Below are 18,312 nucleotides of genomic sequence, written 5' to 3'. Positions count from 1 at the left end.
CATAGTACAGTGCTTTGCTCCTTCTATTTCATTTCTCATCACTGCCTTGGTGACCACACTCCCAGTAACCTTGCTGGTGAGAACTCGGAGATCCAGGACCAAACCAGTGAGCAGAGAAAGTGCAGTCTGCTTGTGGGCGGGTTCGCTCATCTCCCTGCCTGTGATTGGCAGCCGTTGCGCACCTTTGTACATTTCTTTATCTCTGGGTGAGTCATGGAGGTCGGTGAGGGTGTGCGGAGCTTTATAACGGCTCCGGAGAACGGAGAGAGGCAGCCAGCTGCAGACTTTACACGGCTCCAGTCCTGCGATCTTCCTCTACGTCTTCATCTGCTCCTCAGTCGGCTCCTCGCCTGAGCAAGCCTTGACCTCCCCCGCGGATTTCACCTTCTGCCAAGCCTTCATTATTATGAAAAAACTGACCTGTCTGCCGTTTCTCCTGGGCTCCGTTTTCCTTCTTCTGAAGTGCGGGGACACCGCTGTCATCACAGGGGTGAGTGCAGAGCTGTGTGACTTTACCTGTTATTGAACCCTCAATGTTATATAGAGCAGTATATTCCAGGACTTTGCTTGCTCTTTGCTTTCAGTCTGCAGCCTGGCTGTCACTTGTTAACATTCTGTCTATGAAGTTTCTCTGTACTCTAATTCCATCTTGAGGATGAATCCAATGCCCTCTAGGGTCTCATGGGGCCACCCTAACCTGCACGCTATGCATGCGTGTTGGCATTATGGAACTAAAAATGGGGGCAGTCATGTGAGCTTAACCACTTAAGCCCCGGAAGATTTTACCCCCTTCCTGACCAGGGGGTATTTTGCGATTCGGCACTGCGTGAATTTAACGGACAATTGCGCGGTCGTGTGACGCTGTACCCAAATGAATTTGGCGTCCTTTGTTTTCCACAAACAGAGCTTTCTTTTGGTGGTATTTGATCACCTGTGCGATTTTTTGATCATGCGCTATAAACAAAAAAAAAGCGACAATTTTGCAAAAATAACAATATTTTTCACATTTTTTATATGAAATCCCCCCCCCCCCCCCAAAAAAAAAATGTAAAAATCTAAATTTTTTTACATTTTTGGCCAATTTGTTTTCTGCTACCTCTGTTTGGTATAAAAAAAATCACAATAAGCGTATTTTGATTGGTTTGCGCAAAAGTTATTGCATTTACTAACTAAGGGAAAGATTTTTGTCATTTTTGTTGTTTGTTTTTTTAACGAGTAATGGCGGCGATCTGCAATTTTTTTTGCGGTACTGCGACATTGCGGCGGACAGATCGGACCCTTGACTGACATTTTTGACACTTTTGGGGGTACCAGTGACATTACTACAGTAATCAGTGCTATACATATGCACTGTTACTGTAAAAATGACACTGGGAGGGAAGGGGTTAACTTTATTGGAGAGGGAGGGGTTAAGTGTGTCCCTAGGGGCGTGTTTCTTACTGTCATTGGATGTGGCTGTGTGTGTAACAGCACAGATCAACGGTCCTACATAGCAGGACCGAGTGATCTGTGCTTTTACACAGGGGAGAATGACAGGCGGGTCCGCCGGTCACACACGCCGGCTTCTTCGGGTACGAGCGGGGGTGAGAGCGCGCCTCCGGCGGCGCGCACTCGCCCCCTATTTGCTCCCAGGCTAGTGACGTACCGGTACGTCACTTTGCCTGGGAGGGGCTGACCGCTGCCGTATATAGTCGGGCGGCGGTCGGCAAGTGGTTAAAGTGATTGTAAACTTTTTTTTTCCCTAAAATAAAAATTTATTGTACTTTCCTTCTCTGTGCAAGAGCAGCCCCACGCCTCCTTTTCTGGGGTTCCCCTGCCTGCCCCTGTTCACTCCTCCTCTTCTTAACCCATAAGCAAGCCACTTGCTATGGGGGTACACATGTAGGTGTACTCCCAAGCTTGGCTGTGTGTGTCCACAGACACACACAGTGCAGCTCAGCCATGCCCCCCCCCCTCCCTTTTGTCAAGATTTGATTGACAGCAGCAGGCGCCAATGGCTCCCACTGTTATCAGAGCAGCCTGTGAGAGCATGGAGAGAGAGAGAAGACCTGGAGACGGGTACAGCGCTGGATCGATACCAGACTCAGGTAAGTGTTAGAAAAAGAGATGGGGGGAAGAGGCAGTGGGAGTTCTTTTTTTTTTTTTTTTTTTTTACCTTAATGAAGACAATGAATTAGAGTAAAAAAAAAAAGTTTAGAGCCACTTTAAAATGTTGCAACTAAGTTGTGTGCACTTTAACCTGAGACAGGGCACTCATGCGCTGTTTTATCAATGGGGGTGTGGGACTATGTAGAGCGGATGGGGCAAGCATGCACTGTTTTATCAATGGGGGAGTGGGATTATGTAGAGCGGATGGGGCAAGCATGCACTGTTTTATCAATGGGGGAGTGGGATTATGTAGAGTGGATGGGGCAAGCATGCGCTGTTTTATCAATGGGGGTGTGGGACTATGTAGAGCGGATGGGGCAAGCATGCGCTGTTTTATCAATGGGGGAGTGGGATTATGTAGAGTGGATGGGGCAAGCATGCGCTGTTTTATCAATGGAGGAGTGGGACTATGTAGAGCGGATGGCGCAAGCATGTGTTGTTTTATCAATGGGGGAGTGGGAATATGTAGATATGTAGAGTGGACAGGGCAAGCATGCGCTGTTTTTTCAATGGGGGAGTGGGACTATGTAGAGTGGATGGCGCAAGCATGTGTTGTTTTATCAATGAGGGAGTGGGACTATGTAGAGCGGACAGGACAAGCATGCACTCTTTTATCAATGGGGGAGTGGAACTATGTAGAGCGGAGGGGGTACTCATGCGTTGTTTTAGCAATGGGAGAGTAGGACTATGTAGAGCGGAGGGGGCATTCATGCGCTGTTTTATCAATGGGAGAGTGGGACTATGTAAAGCAGATGGGACACTCACTGTTTTATCAATGAGGGAGTGGGACTATGTAGATATGTAGAGCAGGCAGGGCAAGCATGAGCTGTTTTATCAATGGGGGAGTGGGACTATGTAGAGCGGATGGCGCAAGCATGTGCTGTTTCATCATCCCCTTTAGAAGAGGGGCTGTATGTAAAGTCAGGGCTAAGACAAGGGGCAGCTGCCCTTGGCACTGTGGTATCATGTGAGGTGCAGAGGCACCACAAGGAGATTGGGGGGAGGGGGGATGTGTGTTGGGAGGGGGAATTTGGGGAGCGATGGGAAGTAAGTGATTTGTGGGGGGGGGGGGATTTGTGGTGGATTTGTGTTAAGAGGAGGGATAGGGATGAGAATTTGTGCTAGGAGGGGGAAAATTTTGAGGGTGGGGGTAATTTTGCTAGGATGAAGGATTGCGGAGGGCAATTTGTGCTCATAGGGGGGATTTGGGTGGCTTTGTGCTCGGTGGGGAAATTTGAGGGGTTGGGAATTTGTGCTAGTAAGGGGGATTTTTTTTTTGGGGGGGGGCAGGATCGTGCTGGGAGCATATAAGGAATGAAAGGATTTGATCCGGATGGGGGGGGGGGGCGATTTGTGCTGGGAGTTGGGATTTCAGAAGAGGGGGGGGGGATTTTTACCAGGAGGAGGGGAGATTTATGCTTAGGGGTAACCATATGGATTAGTGTTTGATTTTTTTGGTGGGGTAGGTGATATTTGCTGACACATAATGCTAATACAACTTGGGGGGGGGGGGCGCAACTTGGCATGTTTGCCCTGGGCGCTAGGTGACCTTGTCCCAGCACTGTGTAATACTAAAGGGGGGGGGGCAGAGTGCTATTACTAATCACTGCCGACGCAAGCGGTCATGGAATCTTTACAGTTGCTGCTTCCTGCCCCCCCCCCAACCTGAAGTTAAAGATAGCAGCATAGATCCATAAGGAGCAAAGGACAAAAAAGGAGATCAGGGATATGTTCACAAAAAAATGTTGTAGGTTTCCATGATATATCAATGAATACTTTCAAATATAAAAAAGAGGGGGGTTTAATGCTACTTTAAAATTTAGGTTCTTCCATCACTTTCAGCATTGCTGACAGTAGTCATTAGGACAAATAGAGGGTGATTTCCATCAATGGGGACATGGACCTAATTGATAAGATCTAGCCATTCAAACAAGGTAAAAAATATACAGTATTGGCTTACATACACATTATACAATTTTTGTTGTTCAATTTCCTTTAGATTTTCCTTCAACTATGTAGTGTAAGGTCCTGCCTGATTGGATATAATATGAAAGTGTTTAGGTCTGACCTTATATTTTATGGTTTTGTTAAATCTAAAGGAAATTCGTACAAGAAAATTGTAAAAAAAAAAGTTGTATAGTGTGTAGCCAGCTTTTGGTTCACACTTATGCCATTTTCTTTTGATCCATTTCTGCTGCGCTTTTTTGCAGTGCATTTTGTGTTTCTGCACATTCATTTTCACACATTTTTCACGCTTTTTTGATGCATTTTGCATTTTTATGCTTTTTTTTTTTTTGGAAAAAGCATAACATTTCTTTTTTTTCCCCTTTTTTGAACCCACCACCCACCCACCCACACACACACACACACACACACACACACTTCCAGAAAAGCTGAATAAATCACAGAAAAAAAACACATGTGGGGTAATAAGTCACTGAGGTGGGAATGTTTTTTTGTTAAATCTGTTTATTATCTGTTTATTTAAGAAAGATAGTGGTATACACTATACAGAAAAGGTATAAAGACAATACACAATTTCCAAAACACGAATGGTGGCAAATTAGTAAAATTTACCCATAGACCATCAAAGATGTCAAAATCAGAAAAATGAAGGCATAATAAAACACAAAAGCCTGAGCCTGGGTTAACATTGAAAGGTATATGTTGAGCATTCTTTATGTTAGGTAGAAAAGTGATAAAAAAATTAGGTCTAATTGCTAAAACGGTCAGCAGATATTTCTAGCATAACTTCTCTATAACAAAGAGCGGTTTTGAATTCAAACCAGCCGGCCAATTTTTTGGTGTGACAGTTGATTTTGCCTTTTTGCCTTTGGATATATAGGTAACAGACTTTGTCTACTTTATGTAGCCATTGATTCAGTGTGGGAGTCACAGGTTGGCCCCATAGAGCCGGAATGAGAGCCTTTGCCGTGTTCAATAATTGGGAAGTGAGGGACCATTTATATGGGCCGACTGGTTCGTAGGTACTATGCAATAATATAGTAGTCCATGGATCAAGAGGGAGGGAGAGTTTAGTTATCTGGTTCAATCCAATAGGGACGGATTAATGGGCAGTTCCACCAAATGAGGGCATGAGATGCAGTGTTCCCACAGTTCCTCCAGTACAACAGGGAATTGGAGGGGAACATATTGTGTAGCTTGAGTGGAGTGTAATGCCATCTAGCCAGGAGTTTGTAATTGGTCTCCACCGTTTTGGATGAAATTGAAGAGGTATGGGAGAGAAGTAAAATGTTGTCCTGCTTATCTGAAAGGTGAGATTGGAGATCGGATTGTCATTTATAAGGTACTCAGGGTAGGGAGGACCTTGAAGCGTGATGAGAGCTTTGAGGAACTATGAAACACAATGAAATGGAGGGTCCTTGTGGTTGAATATGGATTCAATTGGGTTTAAGTCCTGCAGGTCCCGTAGTGGTTGAGGGAGTGAATGGAGGAATTGAATTAGCTGGTTATATCTCCATTTATCCATGAACGAGATTGATTAGAAGAGTTGGAATGAATTACGTGGTGAAGTAATAAAGGACCCTTTGAAGCCGATATCCATGGAGCCGGGTAGGAAAAAGTTATGGTTTAGAAGGGTATCAATGGAGAGTTGAAATGTTTATGCAGCGTATCCCAAATATCCAGTGAGGAGGAGTTGATGGAGTTCTTGATGAACGGGGTATCGATGGAACAGTGGCTAGATCTGTGCCACTCAAGTTTGACTCTAGTTGAACCCATAATTTAGTTTTACCAGCATATTTCCAGTCGGATAGGCAAAATAAAATAATGGCATGATAATATGTCTTAAGGTCTGGGAGGGCAATCCCCCAGATTGCTTGGAGCAGAATGCGGTCGATCTAGATATTCTGGGATGTTTGCCCTGCCAGATAAAGGGAAAGATCATGGTAAGGGAGAGATCATGGTCTGTAATATAGAAAAGAATCCCATAGGCACACCCAATGGTAACATTTGAAAAACAAAGAGAATACGTGGAAGAATATTAATTTTTTCTGATGTTTATTTTGCCCTGCCACGAATGTGATAGAGAAGACCATTGCTGGAGGTCGGATTTAATGCTATTTAGCAAGGGGATATAGTTATGTTTGAAAAGAGTGTGCCGGTGTGAGGTTAGGTAAATGCCTAAGTATTTTAAGTTATCAGTTCTCCATTGGAAGGGAAAAACAGGTTTTAGTAAGTTAGCTTCTGAGAGAGGGACATGTTTAGAATTTCAGATTTTGTAAGATTTATTTTAAAATTGGATAACGATTGAAAAGTGCGAAAAGCTGACATTAAGTTTGGTAGGGAGATACGCGGTTGTTGGATCAAAAACAAGATATCACCCGCATAGGCGGCATATTTGTGAGTTTTAGAGCCTATTTTAACACCTTGTATATTATTATCATTCATAATAGAGGCAAGAAAATCTTTGACTGAAATGGCAAATAACAGGGGAGATAGGGGGCAACCTTGCCTGGTGCCATTATGTAGTGAGAAGGAGTCACTTAACATGCCATTCATATGGATTTGCGCAGTGGGGTTGGAGTGGAGGGATGAAATGCAGTTGAACATTTTTGGGCCTATCCCAAAGTAGCGAAGAGTTATCATAAGTTAGTTCCAGTCCAACCTATCAAATGCTTTTTCAGCATCTGTAGATAGGAGAAGGGTGGGCTTGGAATAGCTGCGGGCATAGTGGATAGTGAAAGGGAACATAGGGAGTTGTCTCTGGCTTCTCTACTGGGGATAAAACCAGTTTGGTCAGCTGAGATCCATTTCGGAAAGAGGGGTAGTAGTTTGGTGGCTTTGACTTTAGAATATAACTTTACGTCTACGTTTAACAGCGAAATGGGGCAATAGCTGCTCTAGGAAGTGGGGCCTTTGCCCAGTTTGGGAATAACTGTGATATGAGCTGAGAGAGATTCTGGGCGTAAACCCATGTTGTTAGAAATAGAATTAGCATACGCTGTCAAACGGGGAAGCAAAACCTTACCGAACATCTTGTAATACACGACTGGGGCTTTACCGAGTGGCATAGATTTTATGGCGGACTGGAACTCCGCAACGGAGAAGTCGGCTTCCAACTGACTAAGCGAGAGTCTTTCTGGAGAGTGTAGGGAGTTTAGCTTGCTTAAGATAGGTAAGAATGCATTGACATTTTTCCATGGGGGGTATAGATGTAAGTTTTCCATGAACATTATATAGGTTGGTGTAGAACACTCTGAAAGCCAAGGCAATTTGAGGCGAGGCATGTGCCATTTTGCCTAAAGGGAGTTTGATTTTTGATATGAAAGAGGCAGATTTTTTTGCCCTCAGGGAGCAAGCTAGTTGCTTACCGGGTTTGTTGCCCCATTCATATTTTCTCCTAATGTCTAAGTCAAGAAGAGTTTTGAGATCTTCCTTCTTTTGCGTAAGGGCCTCAAGGTGCGACTTATGCTATGTTAGTTTGTGGGCCTTTTCAAGATCAACAACCTGTTGCAATGTTTCTTTGAGTAGTTGACCGTGCTATTTTTTTTCCTTGTGCCAAGTTCAATCCCAAGTTTTTCTCTCATTGTGACCTTATGGGCCTCCTATTGGAGGGATGTGGAAAATTCCGGCTCAGAGTTTTCCACGAAGTACTGGTTCAAAGATGTGGATAGTAGGGAAACATCTGTGGGATTTGAGAGGAGAGAGTCGTTTAGTTTCCAGTTGTTGGCACAGGCTGGTGAAGAGGGCAGGGTCAAGCATATTGAAACTGCAGCATGATCTGAAATGGAAGCGGTGCCTATAGAGGCAGAATGTAGGAAAGGAAGATAGAAATGGTCAATGAAAATATTGTCTATTCTTGAGTAAGAATCATGGGTCTTGGAAAAATAAGAGTAGTCCTTAGTTTTGGGGTGAAGTAGGTGTTAGGCATCAACCAGCTGCAAATCATGAAGGTTTTACTTAATTGAGGACAGCCGTTTGAAGGAAATAGCTGAACAGGCATGTGAGGTGTCAAGGATGGGATCTAATGGTATGTTGATGTCCCCTGCTAGGATCACAATCCCCTTGGCGAATTCGGCAAGTTTTGTTAAAATTTGTGATATGATTCGGGCAGTAAATATTTACTAGAGTACATTGGGTGTTGCCTTTGGTTCCATTAAGGAAAAGGTAGCGACCATGATCTTCTGCTGTCATATCCGAGAGTTGTAAAGGTATGCTCTTGTTGAACCCGAAAGCCACTCCTTTAGCTTTGTTAGTGTCAAATAAGCTATAGTACCAAGTTGGGAATTGGGGAGAGGAGAGCCGTACAGAAGAGGAATGCGTTAAGTGGGTTTCTTGTAGAAAGGCAATAGAGCATTTTTTAATTCTCTCATTACCTGCCTGGTGGGTTTTTGTGGTGAAATTTAGGCCACTGACATTATACGAGAGAGCTTTTAGAGTGGCCATCGTGTCAATGGAGTATGATCCTTCAAATTAAGCATCCACCTAGACCAGCAAAAAAGAAAGGTAGAGAAGTGGGGGAGAGAGAAGCTAGAGGTATGAGGGGAAGGGAATAAACTTGAATAAGAGAGATATATAAAAATGTTACATTGCAGATGGGAGATGGGCTGAATTCACACATAAAATTGCTGGGAAGGAAGAGGCCCAGCAGCTAACATGGACACTATATTCAGTCTTGCTAGAATAAGATGAGTGCTGCTTGGACTCATCAACCCCAGAAGGAAGGGGGTGTGTGGTATTAGTGTAAAACACATATGGCACTGGGTCAATGCCACCCCATCATCATACACCGGCTTAATTATTATAGCTGAGCAACATATAGAGTTAAACCTCTGGTGGGACTAAAACAGGTAAAAGTGAAAGTCATCAACAAAAGAACTTGAGTCATAATGAGAAGTGGGTAGAAAACCCATATGGTGAATGTCTGATGTAACATGACATGAATACACAAAAACTCAATGTCTCCAATCTGGGAAGGTTAAAAAATGGGAAGCCATGAAGAAATGTGACGAATATGAGGTTGGCCTTAGTACAGTTCAGCACTTATGGAGACAAGAGGAAGATAACGGCTACTATCTCAACCATTTTTCTGAGAAGATCCTCGTGTCGCTGTACGCCTCTTCTTGGAGAGGGATGTACGCCAGTGGGAATCCGGAGACACTGAAAACACTGGGACACGATCGTGCCATCCCAGGAGCTCTATCGGTGATAAGCCAATATCATGGAAGAAAACTGGAAGGTCTCCAGGGAACCCCAGTGTGGAGGAGCGGCCGCTCTTAGTTGCAATGAGGCATGAGGGAAATCCCCATCTGTAGGTGGGTTCTTCAGCTTTCGGTTGTTCCAGGAGAGGTTTGAGAGCCTGACAACGCTCCAGGGTGTCCTTAGGGAGGTCAGAGAAGATGTTGAGGGATGCACCAACAAAATCAATAGCCGGAGTGCCGCGGAGTTTAACGATGATAGTGTTTTTATCTTCAAAATAGACATAGCATATGACATCTCTGGGCAAGTCTGTTGATAAATTGCGAGGACGTAGGGTGTGGTGAACGTGATCAAATCTTAGGGTCTCAGTAGCAGGCTTACCCAGAATTGAGTTTAAAATGCCTCTGATCATGTCTTCTAGGTCCCTAGCTTTAGTGGCCTCAAGTAGCCCTCGGATTCGCAAATTATTTCTGCGGTTCCTGTTCTCTAAATCCTCTAGCTTATAGAGAGCAGAGTGATGAGCAATTGCTAGTTGTGTGACTTTGTCTTGTAAATCCTTATTGGCTTCTTCTTGTACATCCTGGCGTTTCTCTGTTTCCTCCTCTCTGGTCAGCAGATGAGACATGTCTGCCCTAACTGCCTTCATTTCTTTTTTAATAGACTTTTCTAAGTTGGGGAACATACCTGCAAGTTCCTTTTTCAGGCTATTCATGAGGGAGGACATGTCCGATCCCGCAGGAGAGACTGGATCCTTCATTAGTACAGAGCAGAAGGAGGAGGCTGGTGAGCTCCTACAGGGGGAGGCCACATTTGTGAATGGTGATCTGCTAGATCTCGAGGCTCTGTCCTGCCCGCTCAGTACGCAGGGGCTGTTGCTGCTTGTGGCTAGGAATTGTTTTATAGAGCCGAGGAGGATTTCTTTGCTGCTGAGAGGAGCAGGATCTGGAGGCTTTAGTAGGTATAGTCAGAGGTGTAGATACCGGAGTACTGACGGAGCACAGGTTAGACACGTCCAGACGGCGCCATGCAAAATCCACGCCCCCACATTCAGTCTGTTACCTCTTGTGTCTGTCTTCTTGGGCCTCTGCATGCCCCTGGGGGTGCGCACGACGGGCATGCACGAGGACAGTGCATGTGGCCGGCTGTAATTGGACACTGCCGGTCACATGGTAAAGAGCCATTTTTTTATTGGCTCTTTACACTGATCGGGGAACGGCTGTGTCCCGAGGGACACCCGCATCCCCGATCGCCGCGCTGGGCGCGGGAGAGTGGCGAGAACGGGCAGGCTTCATATGTCTCTGCTGCTGTGCGATTCCGGGTCGCCAGCAGCAATTCACGTGAGTGTTATGTGACTTGTTTTGTTTTGTACTGGTTTTATGGTTATTTTTAATAAACATACTACACTATGATTGTACCTCCTGGCTCTAGCTGAGCTGCTTCATTTCCGAGTTGGATACTTCTGTGGCGATTCAGTGGAGGTCTCTCTTCCATCCGATATTCAGGTCATGTACATTTAAGGCATTCCAGCTACTGTAATGGTAGCAATACCATCTGGTGAGTGTCCAACTTATCTGGTGATGGCGGTGACTCATGTGATATACATTACTGAACCTTGAAGTGATTATTGTTGCATATACTACTGCTTCTTGAAGTGATAATCATCACATTTAAGATCTTCACTACGGACACCTGATTGCTTGGACTTTTTATGAGCATTTATTTTTACTTATCTAGTGCACTACACTGTTTTTATTCTTGTATTATTTTATGTTGGTTGGGTTGGTTTTATGTTGGTTGGTTTTATGTTACTTTAATGTTAGCTGCCTAATTCTAACACACAGCGCAGAAATGTTATTGTTGTATTTAATCTGTTGCAGATGCCAGTGTAATGTTACTGGCACCCCAAGCGCAGAGCGCAAATGCATTGCATTTACAAGCACCAAATCGCATGGTACCGCAGTACCATTTGATTTGGTGCGGCATGTTTCTAAAAGGAATGTATGCACTGCTTTCTCTGTGTTCTAGTGTGGTTTCAGCCCATTCAAATAAATGGGCTGCAAAATTGCTCTGGAATGCACAGAAATCGCACAAGAACGTGTAATGTCTGGAACGCACAGGAAAGGCACATTCCTGTGCGATTCTGGTGTAAACTAGTTCTAAGGTCTTCTTGTGTTTGTAGTCCGTCATTGGCCTACCCCTTTATGGGGTTCACCATGACATTCTGTACAGTGTAATGAGGCAAAGATTGGCGGTCTCTGCATCATTGAGGCATAAAGGACTCTACATGTCACGTGACTGGCCTGAAGACATCGTAATAAAGGTACGTATAAAAAAAATAAAATACAATACACTCAAAGCTCCCAATTGTGCTTTAAAATGTAAAAACATAGGTAAGTCTTACTCACAAAATACAATAACACGCCATCAATTTAGATTTCCTGTTAAAGTCCTTGACAGCTCCTTACAATCAATTTAGAAACATCAGTAAACATAGATTGAATGTGCACAATACTATTCATTGTGGTATTCTGGGAAACTTTTGATTTCTATTTAACAATCACACTTTTACGGTATTACAAGGACTTTTCTTAATGGCATTCCACGGAATTTTGTTGCTTCTGTTATGCGTTTCAAGAACGTGACACACGTGAAATTAAGTTGGTACATATTGTTATATTCAAAGGCTTGTGAAAGAGATCTTCAGTGCGGAGGAGAGATGTGTTGCGCAGTGAGCCTTTGGATACGAGGCCTTCGTATGTGTACTCCGCTTGGCAATGAGGGTGAAGATTGTCATCCATTAAGTCATAAAGTAAGTCCTTGCTGATAAAAACTATTACTAATGTTGCATATTTGGAAATGGAAAACTCCAAATTACTATTCTGCTCTTCCCTGCACAAAATAGAATTTTGAGATGGTGCCAAACACCTGCAATTTTTGGCTCAAATTCATCCTTTTGCATTTATGACAAATTGAATATTATGAGCAGCTTATTTAGGCTGTCACAGCAATCAACGAGGTTGATTAAAGTGTTATTAAAGTAGAAATAAAGGAAAAAACTTTTTTAATTTTAGATAGAGTAAGGGAAGGTTATAAGTCTTGTAAGGTTTTATTTTTACTATCTGTGACCCATTGAGAAGATTTTCCCTAATTTTCTATCCCAAAGTTTCTCAACCTTTTTTCCAGTCAAGGCACCCTTTAAAATTATCGACAGTCTCAAGGCACCCTTTAAAACTATAGAGAGTCTCAAGGCACCCTTTAAAACTATAGACAGTCTCAAGGCACCCTTTAAAACTATAGAGAGTCTCAAGGCACCCTTTAAAACTATAGACAGTCTCAAGGCACCCTTTAAAATGATAGACAGTCTCAAGGCACCCTTTAAATTATGGACAGTCTTGAGGCACCCCATTCTAAATTGTAGAAAACGATTCTAATAGCTTTACATGTGACACATCCACACTTAGGACACCCAACGTTAGAGTAGATTTATTCTTCCAAAGCAAATACACTTTTGCACACTGGTACTGACTAGTATTCCAATGTTTCTCTTCTCTCTTTATTTCTCTTCATCAGTCAGCTAATGCCACCCCAGTGTTGATGGGGAGAGGCACAGGAGGGTCAAACAAGGATGCTGTGGAGGCAACAGACACCCTCCTTTATTAAGTTAAAAATTGGGTAGAGAGTGAGTGCCTGTATAGAAAATTCTGTCACTGTCCCCTGAAAATTGAAGAGTATAAAGTATGTTCCAGGTCTCTCTGGGGAAAGAGGGATGAAGGGGAGGGTGGAAGGAGGCTCGGAATTGGGGATTCGAGTGAGCCCAAAATAACAGAAAAATGGCTATAAAAATATATCAATTTTATTCAATGACACAGGAAGATTAAAAATGACAATCATGTATAACATGTAAAAAATTTAGCAAATACTGCATGTCATCATACACTTGGTGGATCAATGCGTTTTACCCACAAAGTGAGCTTCTTCAGGATCCAGTAATGTATGAGCCTTCAAAGTATAAGCCTCATAGTAAACAAACGATATAAAGTATAAGTATCAATTAGGAATATATACAATTCACATAAATAAACTTTGTGTGGACAAAATTGTACCAGTATATAATCACAAATTAAATGTGTCAAGGATAAGAAGAGTGAAAGAAAAACAGGCAAAAAAAGGGGGGGTGGGGGCAAAAGGAGGACATGGGAAGAGCCAGACCAGATAAAACCCTTACCTTTTGGATATATTCCACAAAACATATCTTTAGAGCTAGGTCAAGTCAGCGTATATCTTGAAAAAGTACAGGGGGCTTTGAATAAAGGACCAGATGAATTGTTAGATATAGGCTTTGAGGGTGGGGATGAGAACACCTGGAAAACGGTGACAATATTGAATAAACCTATAAAAGAATGTGAAAATGAAAGTAAAGAGGCGAAGTGTATGAAAATCCAATATACACCATAATTATATGGCTGTGAATTTTCCATGACTATATCTGTGCTTCTATATGAGTGTATCCAAAGGGATGAGCACTCAAACCATCAATAAAGTAAACATGTTATAAAGTGTGCAACCAACACCCCATAAGTGCATTTGATCAGTTTACAAATATCAAATTCACTATTTACAATAATTACATACAACCCCCCCCCCCTTTTCCCCCTCTCCCCTTCATCCCCCCTTCCCAAGAGAGACCTGGAACATACTTTATACCCTCCTTATTAACTGATGACATCATTGACTTGCGTGGTTCTATGGAGCCATCCTTGTTTACGTACTTCTGGCCAACTGTCCCTTTGCTGTGTTCATCAACACAGACACACATCCCCAAAGCCTAGGTTTGACAAGCCATGTCCCTGTTCCCTCTCCTTCCACCTCCAGGTTAATTCAATGATAGAAGCTGAAGACTGTGCTGTCTATTGTGACCAGCTCCAAGTGACTTAAGATGGCCATACATGGATCAAAATCCAGCCAGTTCTATGGATCAACTTGTGTATAACCAGCCTATTGGAAAAAATGTTTTCGAACAGTGCCAATGGCTATAGCTGGCGGTGCTGATCAATGTGTTCTGATGGTGGGGAAGTTTTCCAGTGTTAGAATACAAAGGCTGAGCAGGGGGGATTGCCCCCCTCCATCCATACCAAGTATGTGAATGGGGAAATCAGGTCTTTTTCTTTTGTACAACTCACTGGTTAAACAAAAAAATGACTCGTGTATGGCCAACCTTAGTCAGTGAGTGCCTTTCCCGACAGATGGCTTGGCTGCACTGAAAGAGTAGGACAGAGCAGCTTTGTTATGCATAAACTGTAAGTACTTGGGCACAAATATAAAAAAAAAAATCTATTTTGGGAAATGTTAAGTGGGTTCACCAAAATGTAATAAAGGAAAAATATTTGTGATTTTTATAATACTTTAGGCTAGCCCCTCTTTGACAGCCAAATTTTCTAGTTCCAGACAAAAAGACAACATTTGGATAGTCACAGGTCTTGGAGGTTATTTTTGAAGGTTAATGAACAGCAACATAAACAAATGTCTCAAGCACCTTTAGTAGCTGCAACCGTGCTTTGATTTATTGGCATAAAAACACAGCTAATGCATTTCAGAAAACATACCCCTTCTTCGGGGCCATAGACCAAACCTGTGTTACAGATTACAATATGGTTGTGAAATAAGGGTGAGTTGCCCTGGATAAAGTGGAGTTTTAGGCTTGGGCTTTCTTCTCATGGATGCACCCTGAAACCTCAAGGTTCTTCTATGGCAGTGATCTCCAAACTGCAGCCTTGGGGCTGGATGTGGCCCTTTGCTTGCTTTTATCCAGCCCCTGGGGCATTATCCCCCACTGTTGCTGACATAGTTCCTGGCACTGAAACCAACAATGGGGCACTATTTCTCCTACTAACACCAATGATGATGCACTATTCCTTCTACTAACACCAAAGATGGCACACTATTCCTCTCATTGACATTAATGATGGGTCACTATTCCTTCCATTAACACCAATGATATGGGCACCTGTCCTCCCATTGACACCAATGGTGGGGCACCATTCCTCCCACTGATATCAACGATGGGACACTATTACCCCTAATACCAATCATGTTTACTCCCACTGACACCAGGACATTTTCTTCTCCCAATGGCCACAGTTCGGCCCCCCTAAAGTTTGAAGGACAGTAACTGATTCTTTGTTAATAAAGTTTGGAGGCCCCTGTTCTATGGGTTGAGCTGCTGTAGCAAACCTCCCCTAAAAATCAACACCTAAAAAACATAAACATTCACTTGACAAGCTATCCTCTCATGAGGTTTTTGTTTTCCCTCTTAATTGAGATGGGCCTATGGGTATGTGGGAGGGGAAGACTTTGCAGCAAGATCCAACATACTTCAAGTTCTGGGGCATCTGCATGCATCTGTCGCGTTGACAACGACTAATTTAAACATCTAAATATTTTTAAGGACATTATTTGGTATACTGTTAGAGCCGGTTCACACTGAGGCGATCCGACTTCGGGGGGGGGGGGCGACCTGTGAAGTCGTGTGACTTCGGCCCGACTTGCAGGGACTTCACATAATGGAAGTCTATGCAAGTCGCTCCCAGGTCGCCCCAAAGTAGTACAGGACCCTTTTTCTAAGTCGGAGCGACTTGTGTTGCTCCTATTAGAATGGGTCCTGTACTACTCAATGGACCGCGACCGACCGCGACTTGTAGGCTGACAAGTCGCCTGACAAGTCGTGCTAGTCTGAATGGGCTCTTAAAAAAAATAAATAAAAAATCTGCTCTGTTTTTATTATTATAGGCTGACAAATGTGCAAAAATATAAATAATCAAAAAATGATTGTATTTTTTTTACAATTAAACAGATGACACAGCAGGGTGAATACATTTTTATTTTCTAATTTTACACTGAAGCCTATAGCCTGCATTTAATCACCAGATCATAACTGACATAGTGATGACATAATTATGTTCAGAGGGGACAAAAGCTGTCAGCTGGGATTGAGCGATATCAACCACACAAAGGGTGTGGTTAACTTAAACTAGAGAGTGCAAAATCTAGTGTAGCTTTGCATGGTAGCCAATCACCTTCTAACTTCAGCTTGTTCAATAAAGCTTTGGCAAAGAAAAAAACTGGAAGCAGATTGGTGCTCCAGATTATGTACTCTCCAATTTTAGTAAATTCACTCCAAAGTATCGGCTGCTGGCTCTCAAAGTTGGAGTGTTCATAAATGTATCCCCAGCACAAGATATCATACTGGAGAACATTTATATACAGATTGTGGAGTTAAACAAAGAACCCCAAGCTGCCTATTCCTAACTATTTCATGTGTTTTTTTTTTTCTTTAGATTCCATATTCTGGCAAAAGAATGGTTCACACATGTCCATGCCTGCCAAACCTAGCCTGTATGAAGGTGGACGATGGCAGATACCAGTGCTTGCCATACCTAAAAGGCAAAAATTATTATTATTAGAAGATTTCAAGAAAAAGCTATTGTGAAGGATTAATGTATGTTCACAAACACACAACAATTTATACTCGCAGATTATATTTATGAAACATTTTTTTTTAAGCTAAATTCCAAAAAGCTACAGCTATTAGCTCTTGTTTCCCTCGGCTTCCAATCAGAATTTCTGTTTCATTATTTTCATTAATATATGACCCTCAGATTGAAAAACTGTCCAAATGGCACCACATCCCAATAACAAAGATACTAAACACAAAACACTTCTGGGTTCCTGAAGAAGCTTAACTGCAAAATGCGTTGAACTGAACTACTCCCACGATATGGTTTGTATAGAAGATGGTTATAACATACCAAACTAATGAAGCCCTACAATTGTGAGAGTTGATGCACAGAGGCAAAAACACACACTCTGATGTATAGGTGTTACATGTTCTACCTGGCTGGCAACCTACATTTATTCTACTTTTTATTTAATATTTTAATTCTTTGTATGAAATAAAATTTGTGAAAATGTTTTATCTAAAATGTTGTGCTATTATTTGGGTGGGGCAACTTCCAGGTTTTGTGTTTAGTATCATTTTTTTAATTGTTCACTAACAACATGAAAGGGAGAGTCTGATTTTGCTCTGGATAAGTTCTTCATCTAGCCAATTCAACCATAAGGTTTTCTGTCTCCACAATTTAAAGAAGACATATCACCAGTAGGTAAAATCTTTGCTGAATCCCTGAAGGGACACAGTGCACATAGCAGTAGGTCCTGTTGAGACTCATGCATTGGTTTGTGCTGGCTGTAGTTCCACCCCAGGCTGTAGCCCAATTTATAGGCATTCATATAGGAGAGTTACAGCCAACACTAAAGCCACCAACTCACTGTTCATTCTAAAGCTTCATGTACAATAGCAGATCCTAAACTTGAGTTTAGGAGCTTTTGATGTTTTTTGCCAAGGATCCTAAACTCAACTCCATAAAAGCCTACGTTTCAATCTACAAATAGGCTTTTACCAGAGCTTAGGAGCTGCTGCAGTTAGGGAAGCTTCAACCTCCCTCTCCTGAACATGGAACATTGAGACTCATGCATTGGTTTGTGCTGGCTGTAGTTCCACCCCAGTCTATAGCCCAATTTATAGGCATTCATATGGGGGAGTTACAGACAACACTAAAGCCACCAACTCCCTGTTCATTCTAAGGCTTCATGTACACTAGCAGCTACTAAACTTAAGTTTAGGAGCTTTTGATGTTTTTTTGCCAAGGCTCCTAAACTCAACTCCATAAAAGCCTACGTTTCAGTGTACACATAGGCTTTTCCAGAGTTTAGGAGCTGCTGCAGTTAGGGGAGCTTCAACCTCCCTCTCCTGAACATGGAAGAAGCATTTTTAGGATAGGAACATTTTGACCGCCAGGTCTTTAAATTCTTGGGACATTCTACATACGTTCCATGAAGCTCACTTTGAGTATTCTGGTCATGGATATCCAATTCCTGGGCCAAGAGGGGAAGTGTTTTATTGGAAACATACAGCCTATGGGGATTTTCTCTCACTTACTGTTGTGT

General features: G+C 42.7%; 1 protein-coding gene across 1 annotated transcript; it reads left to right on the top strand.

The window, feature by feature from the left end:
• Nucleotides 1-287: 287 nt before the first annotated feature.
• Nucleotides 288-17,038, top strand: LOC309561853 (toxin MIT1-like). The gene is made up of 3 exons (XM_082265919.1): nt 288-490; nt 11,993-12,118; nt 16,644-17,038. The coding sequence occupies exons 1-3, from the start codon at nt 407-409 to the stop codon at nt 16,767-16,769; spliced, it is 336 nt and encodes a 111-aa protein (XP_082122045.1). The 5' UTR covers nt 288-406; the 3' UTR covers nt 16,770-17,038.
• Nucleotides 17,039-18,312: the final 1,274 nt, after the last annotated feature.

This window comes from Pelophylax lessonae (genome assembly GCF_965119305.1).
Source record: "Pelophylax lessonae genome assembly, chromosome: 8".
NCBI lineage: Eukaryota > Metazoa > Chordata > Amphibia > Anura > Ranidae > Pelophylax > Pelophylax lessonae.
Note: the sequence above shows the minus strand (reverse complement) of the source record. Positions and strands in the feature narration are given on the sequence as shown.

What these genes read in the sequence shown, in the direction of transcription:
- LOC309561853 (XM_082265919.1), top strand. Translation starts at nt 407, where the DNA reads ATGAAAAAACTGACCTGTCTGCCGTTTCTCCTGGGCTCCGTTTTCCTT. An exon ending in ACACCGCTGTCATCACAGGG is followed by an intron (nt 491 to 11,992) that starts GTGAGTGCAGAG and finishes TTATATTCAAAG; the next exon opens with GCTTGTGAAAGAGATCTTCA. An exon ending in GTCATCCATTAAGTCATAAA is followed by an intron (nt 12,119 to 16,643) that starts GTAAGTCCTTGC and finishes TTTTTTCTTTAG; the next exon opens with ATTCCATATTCTGGCAAAAG.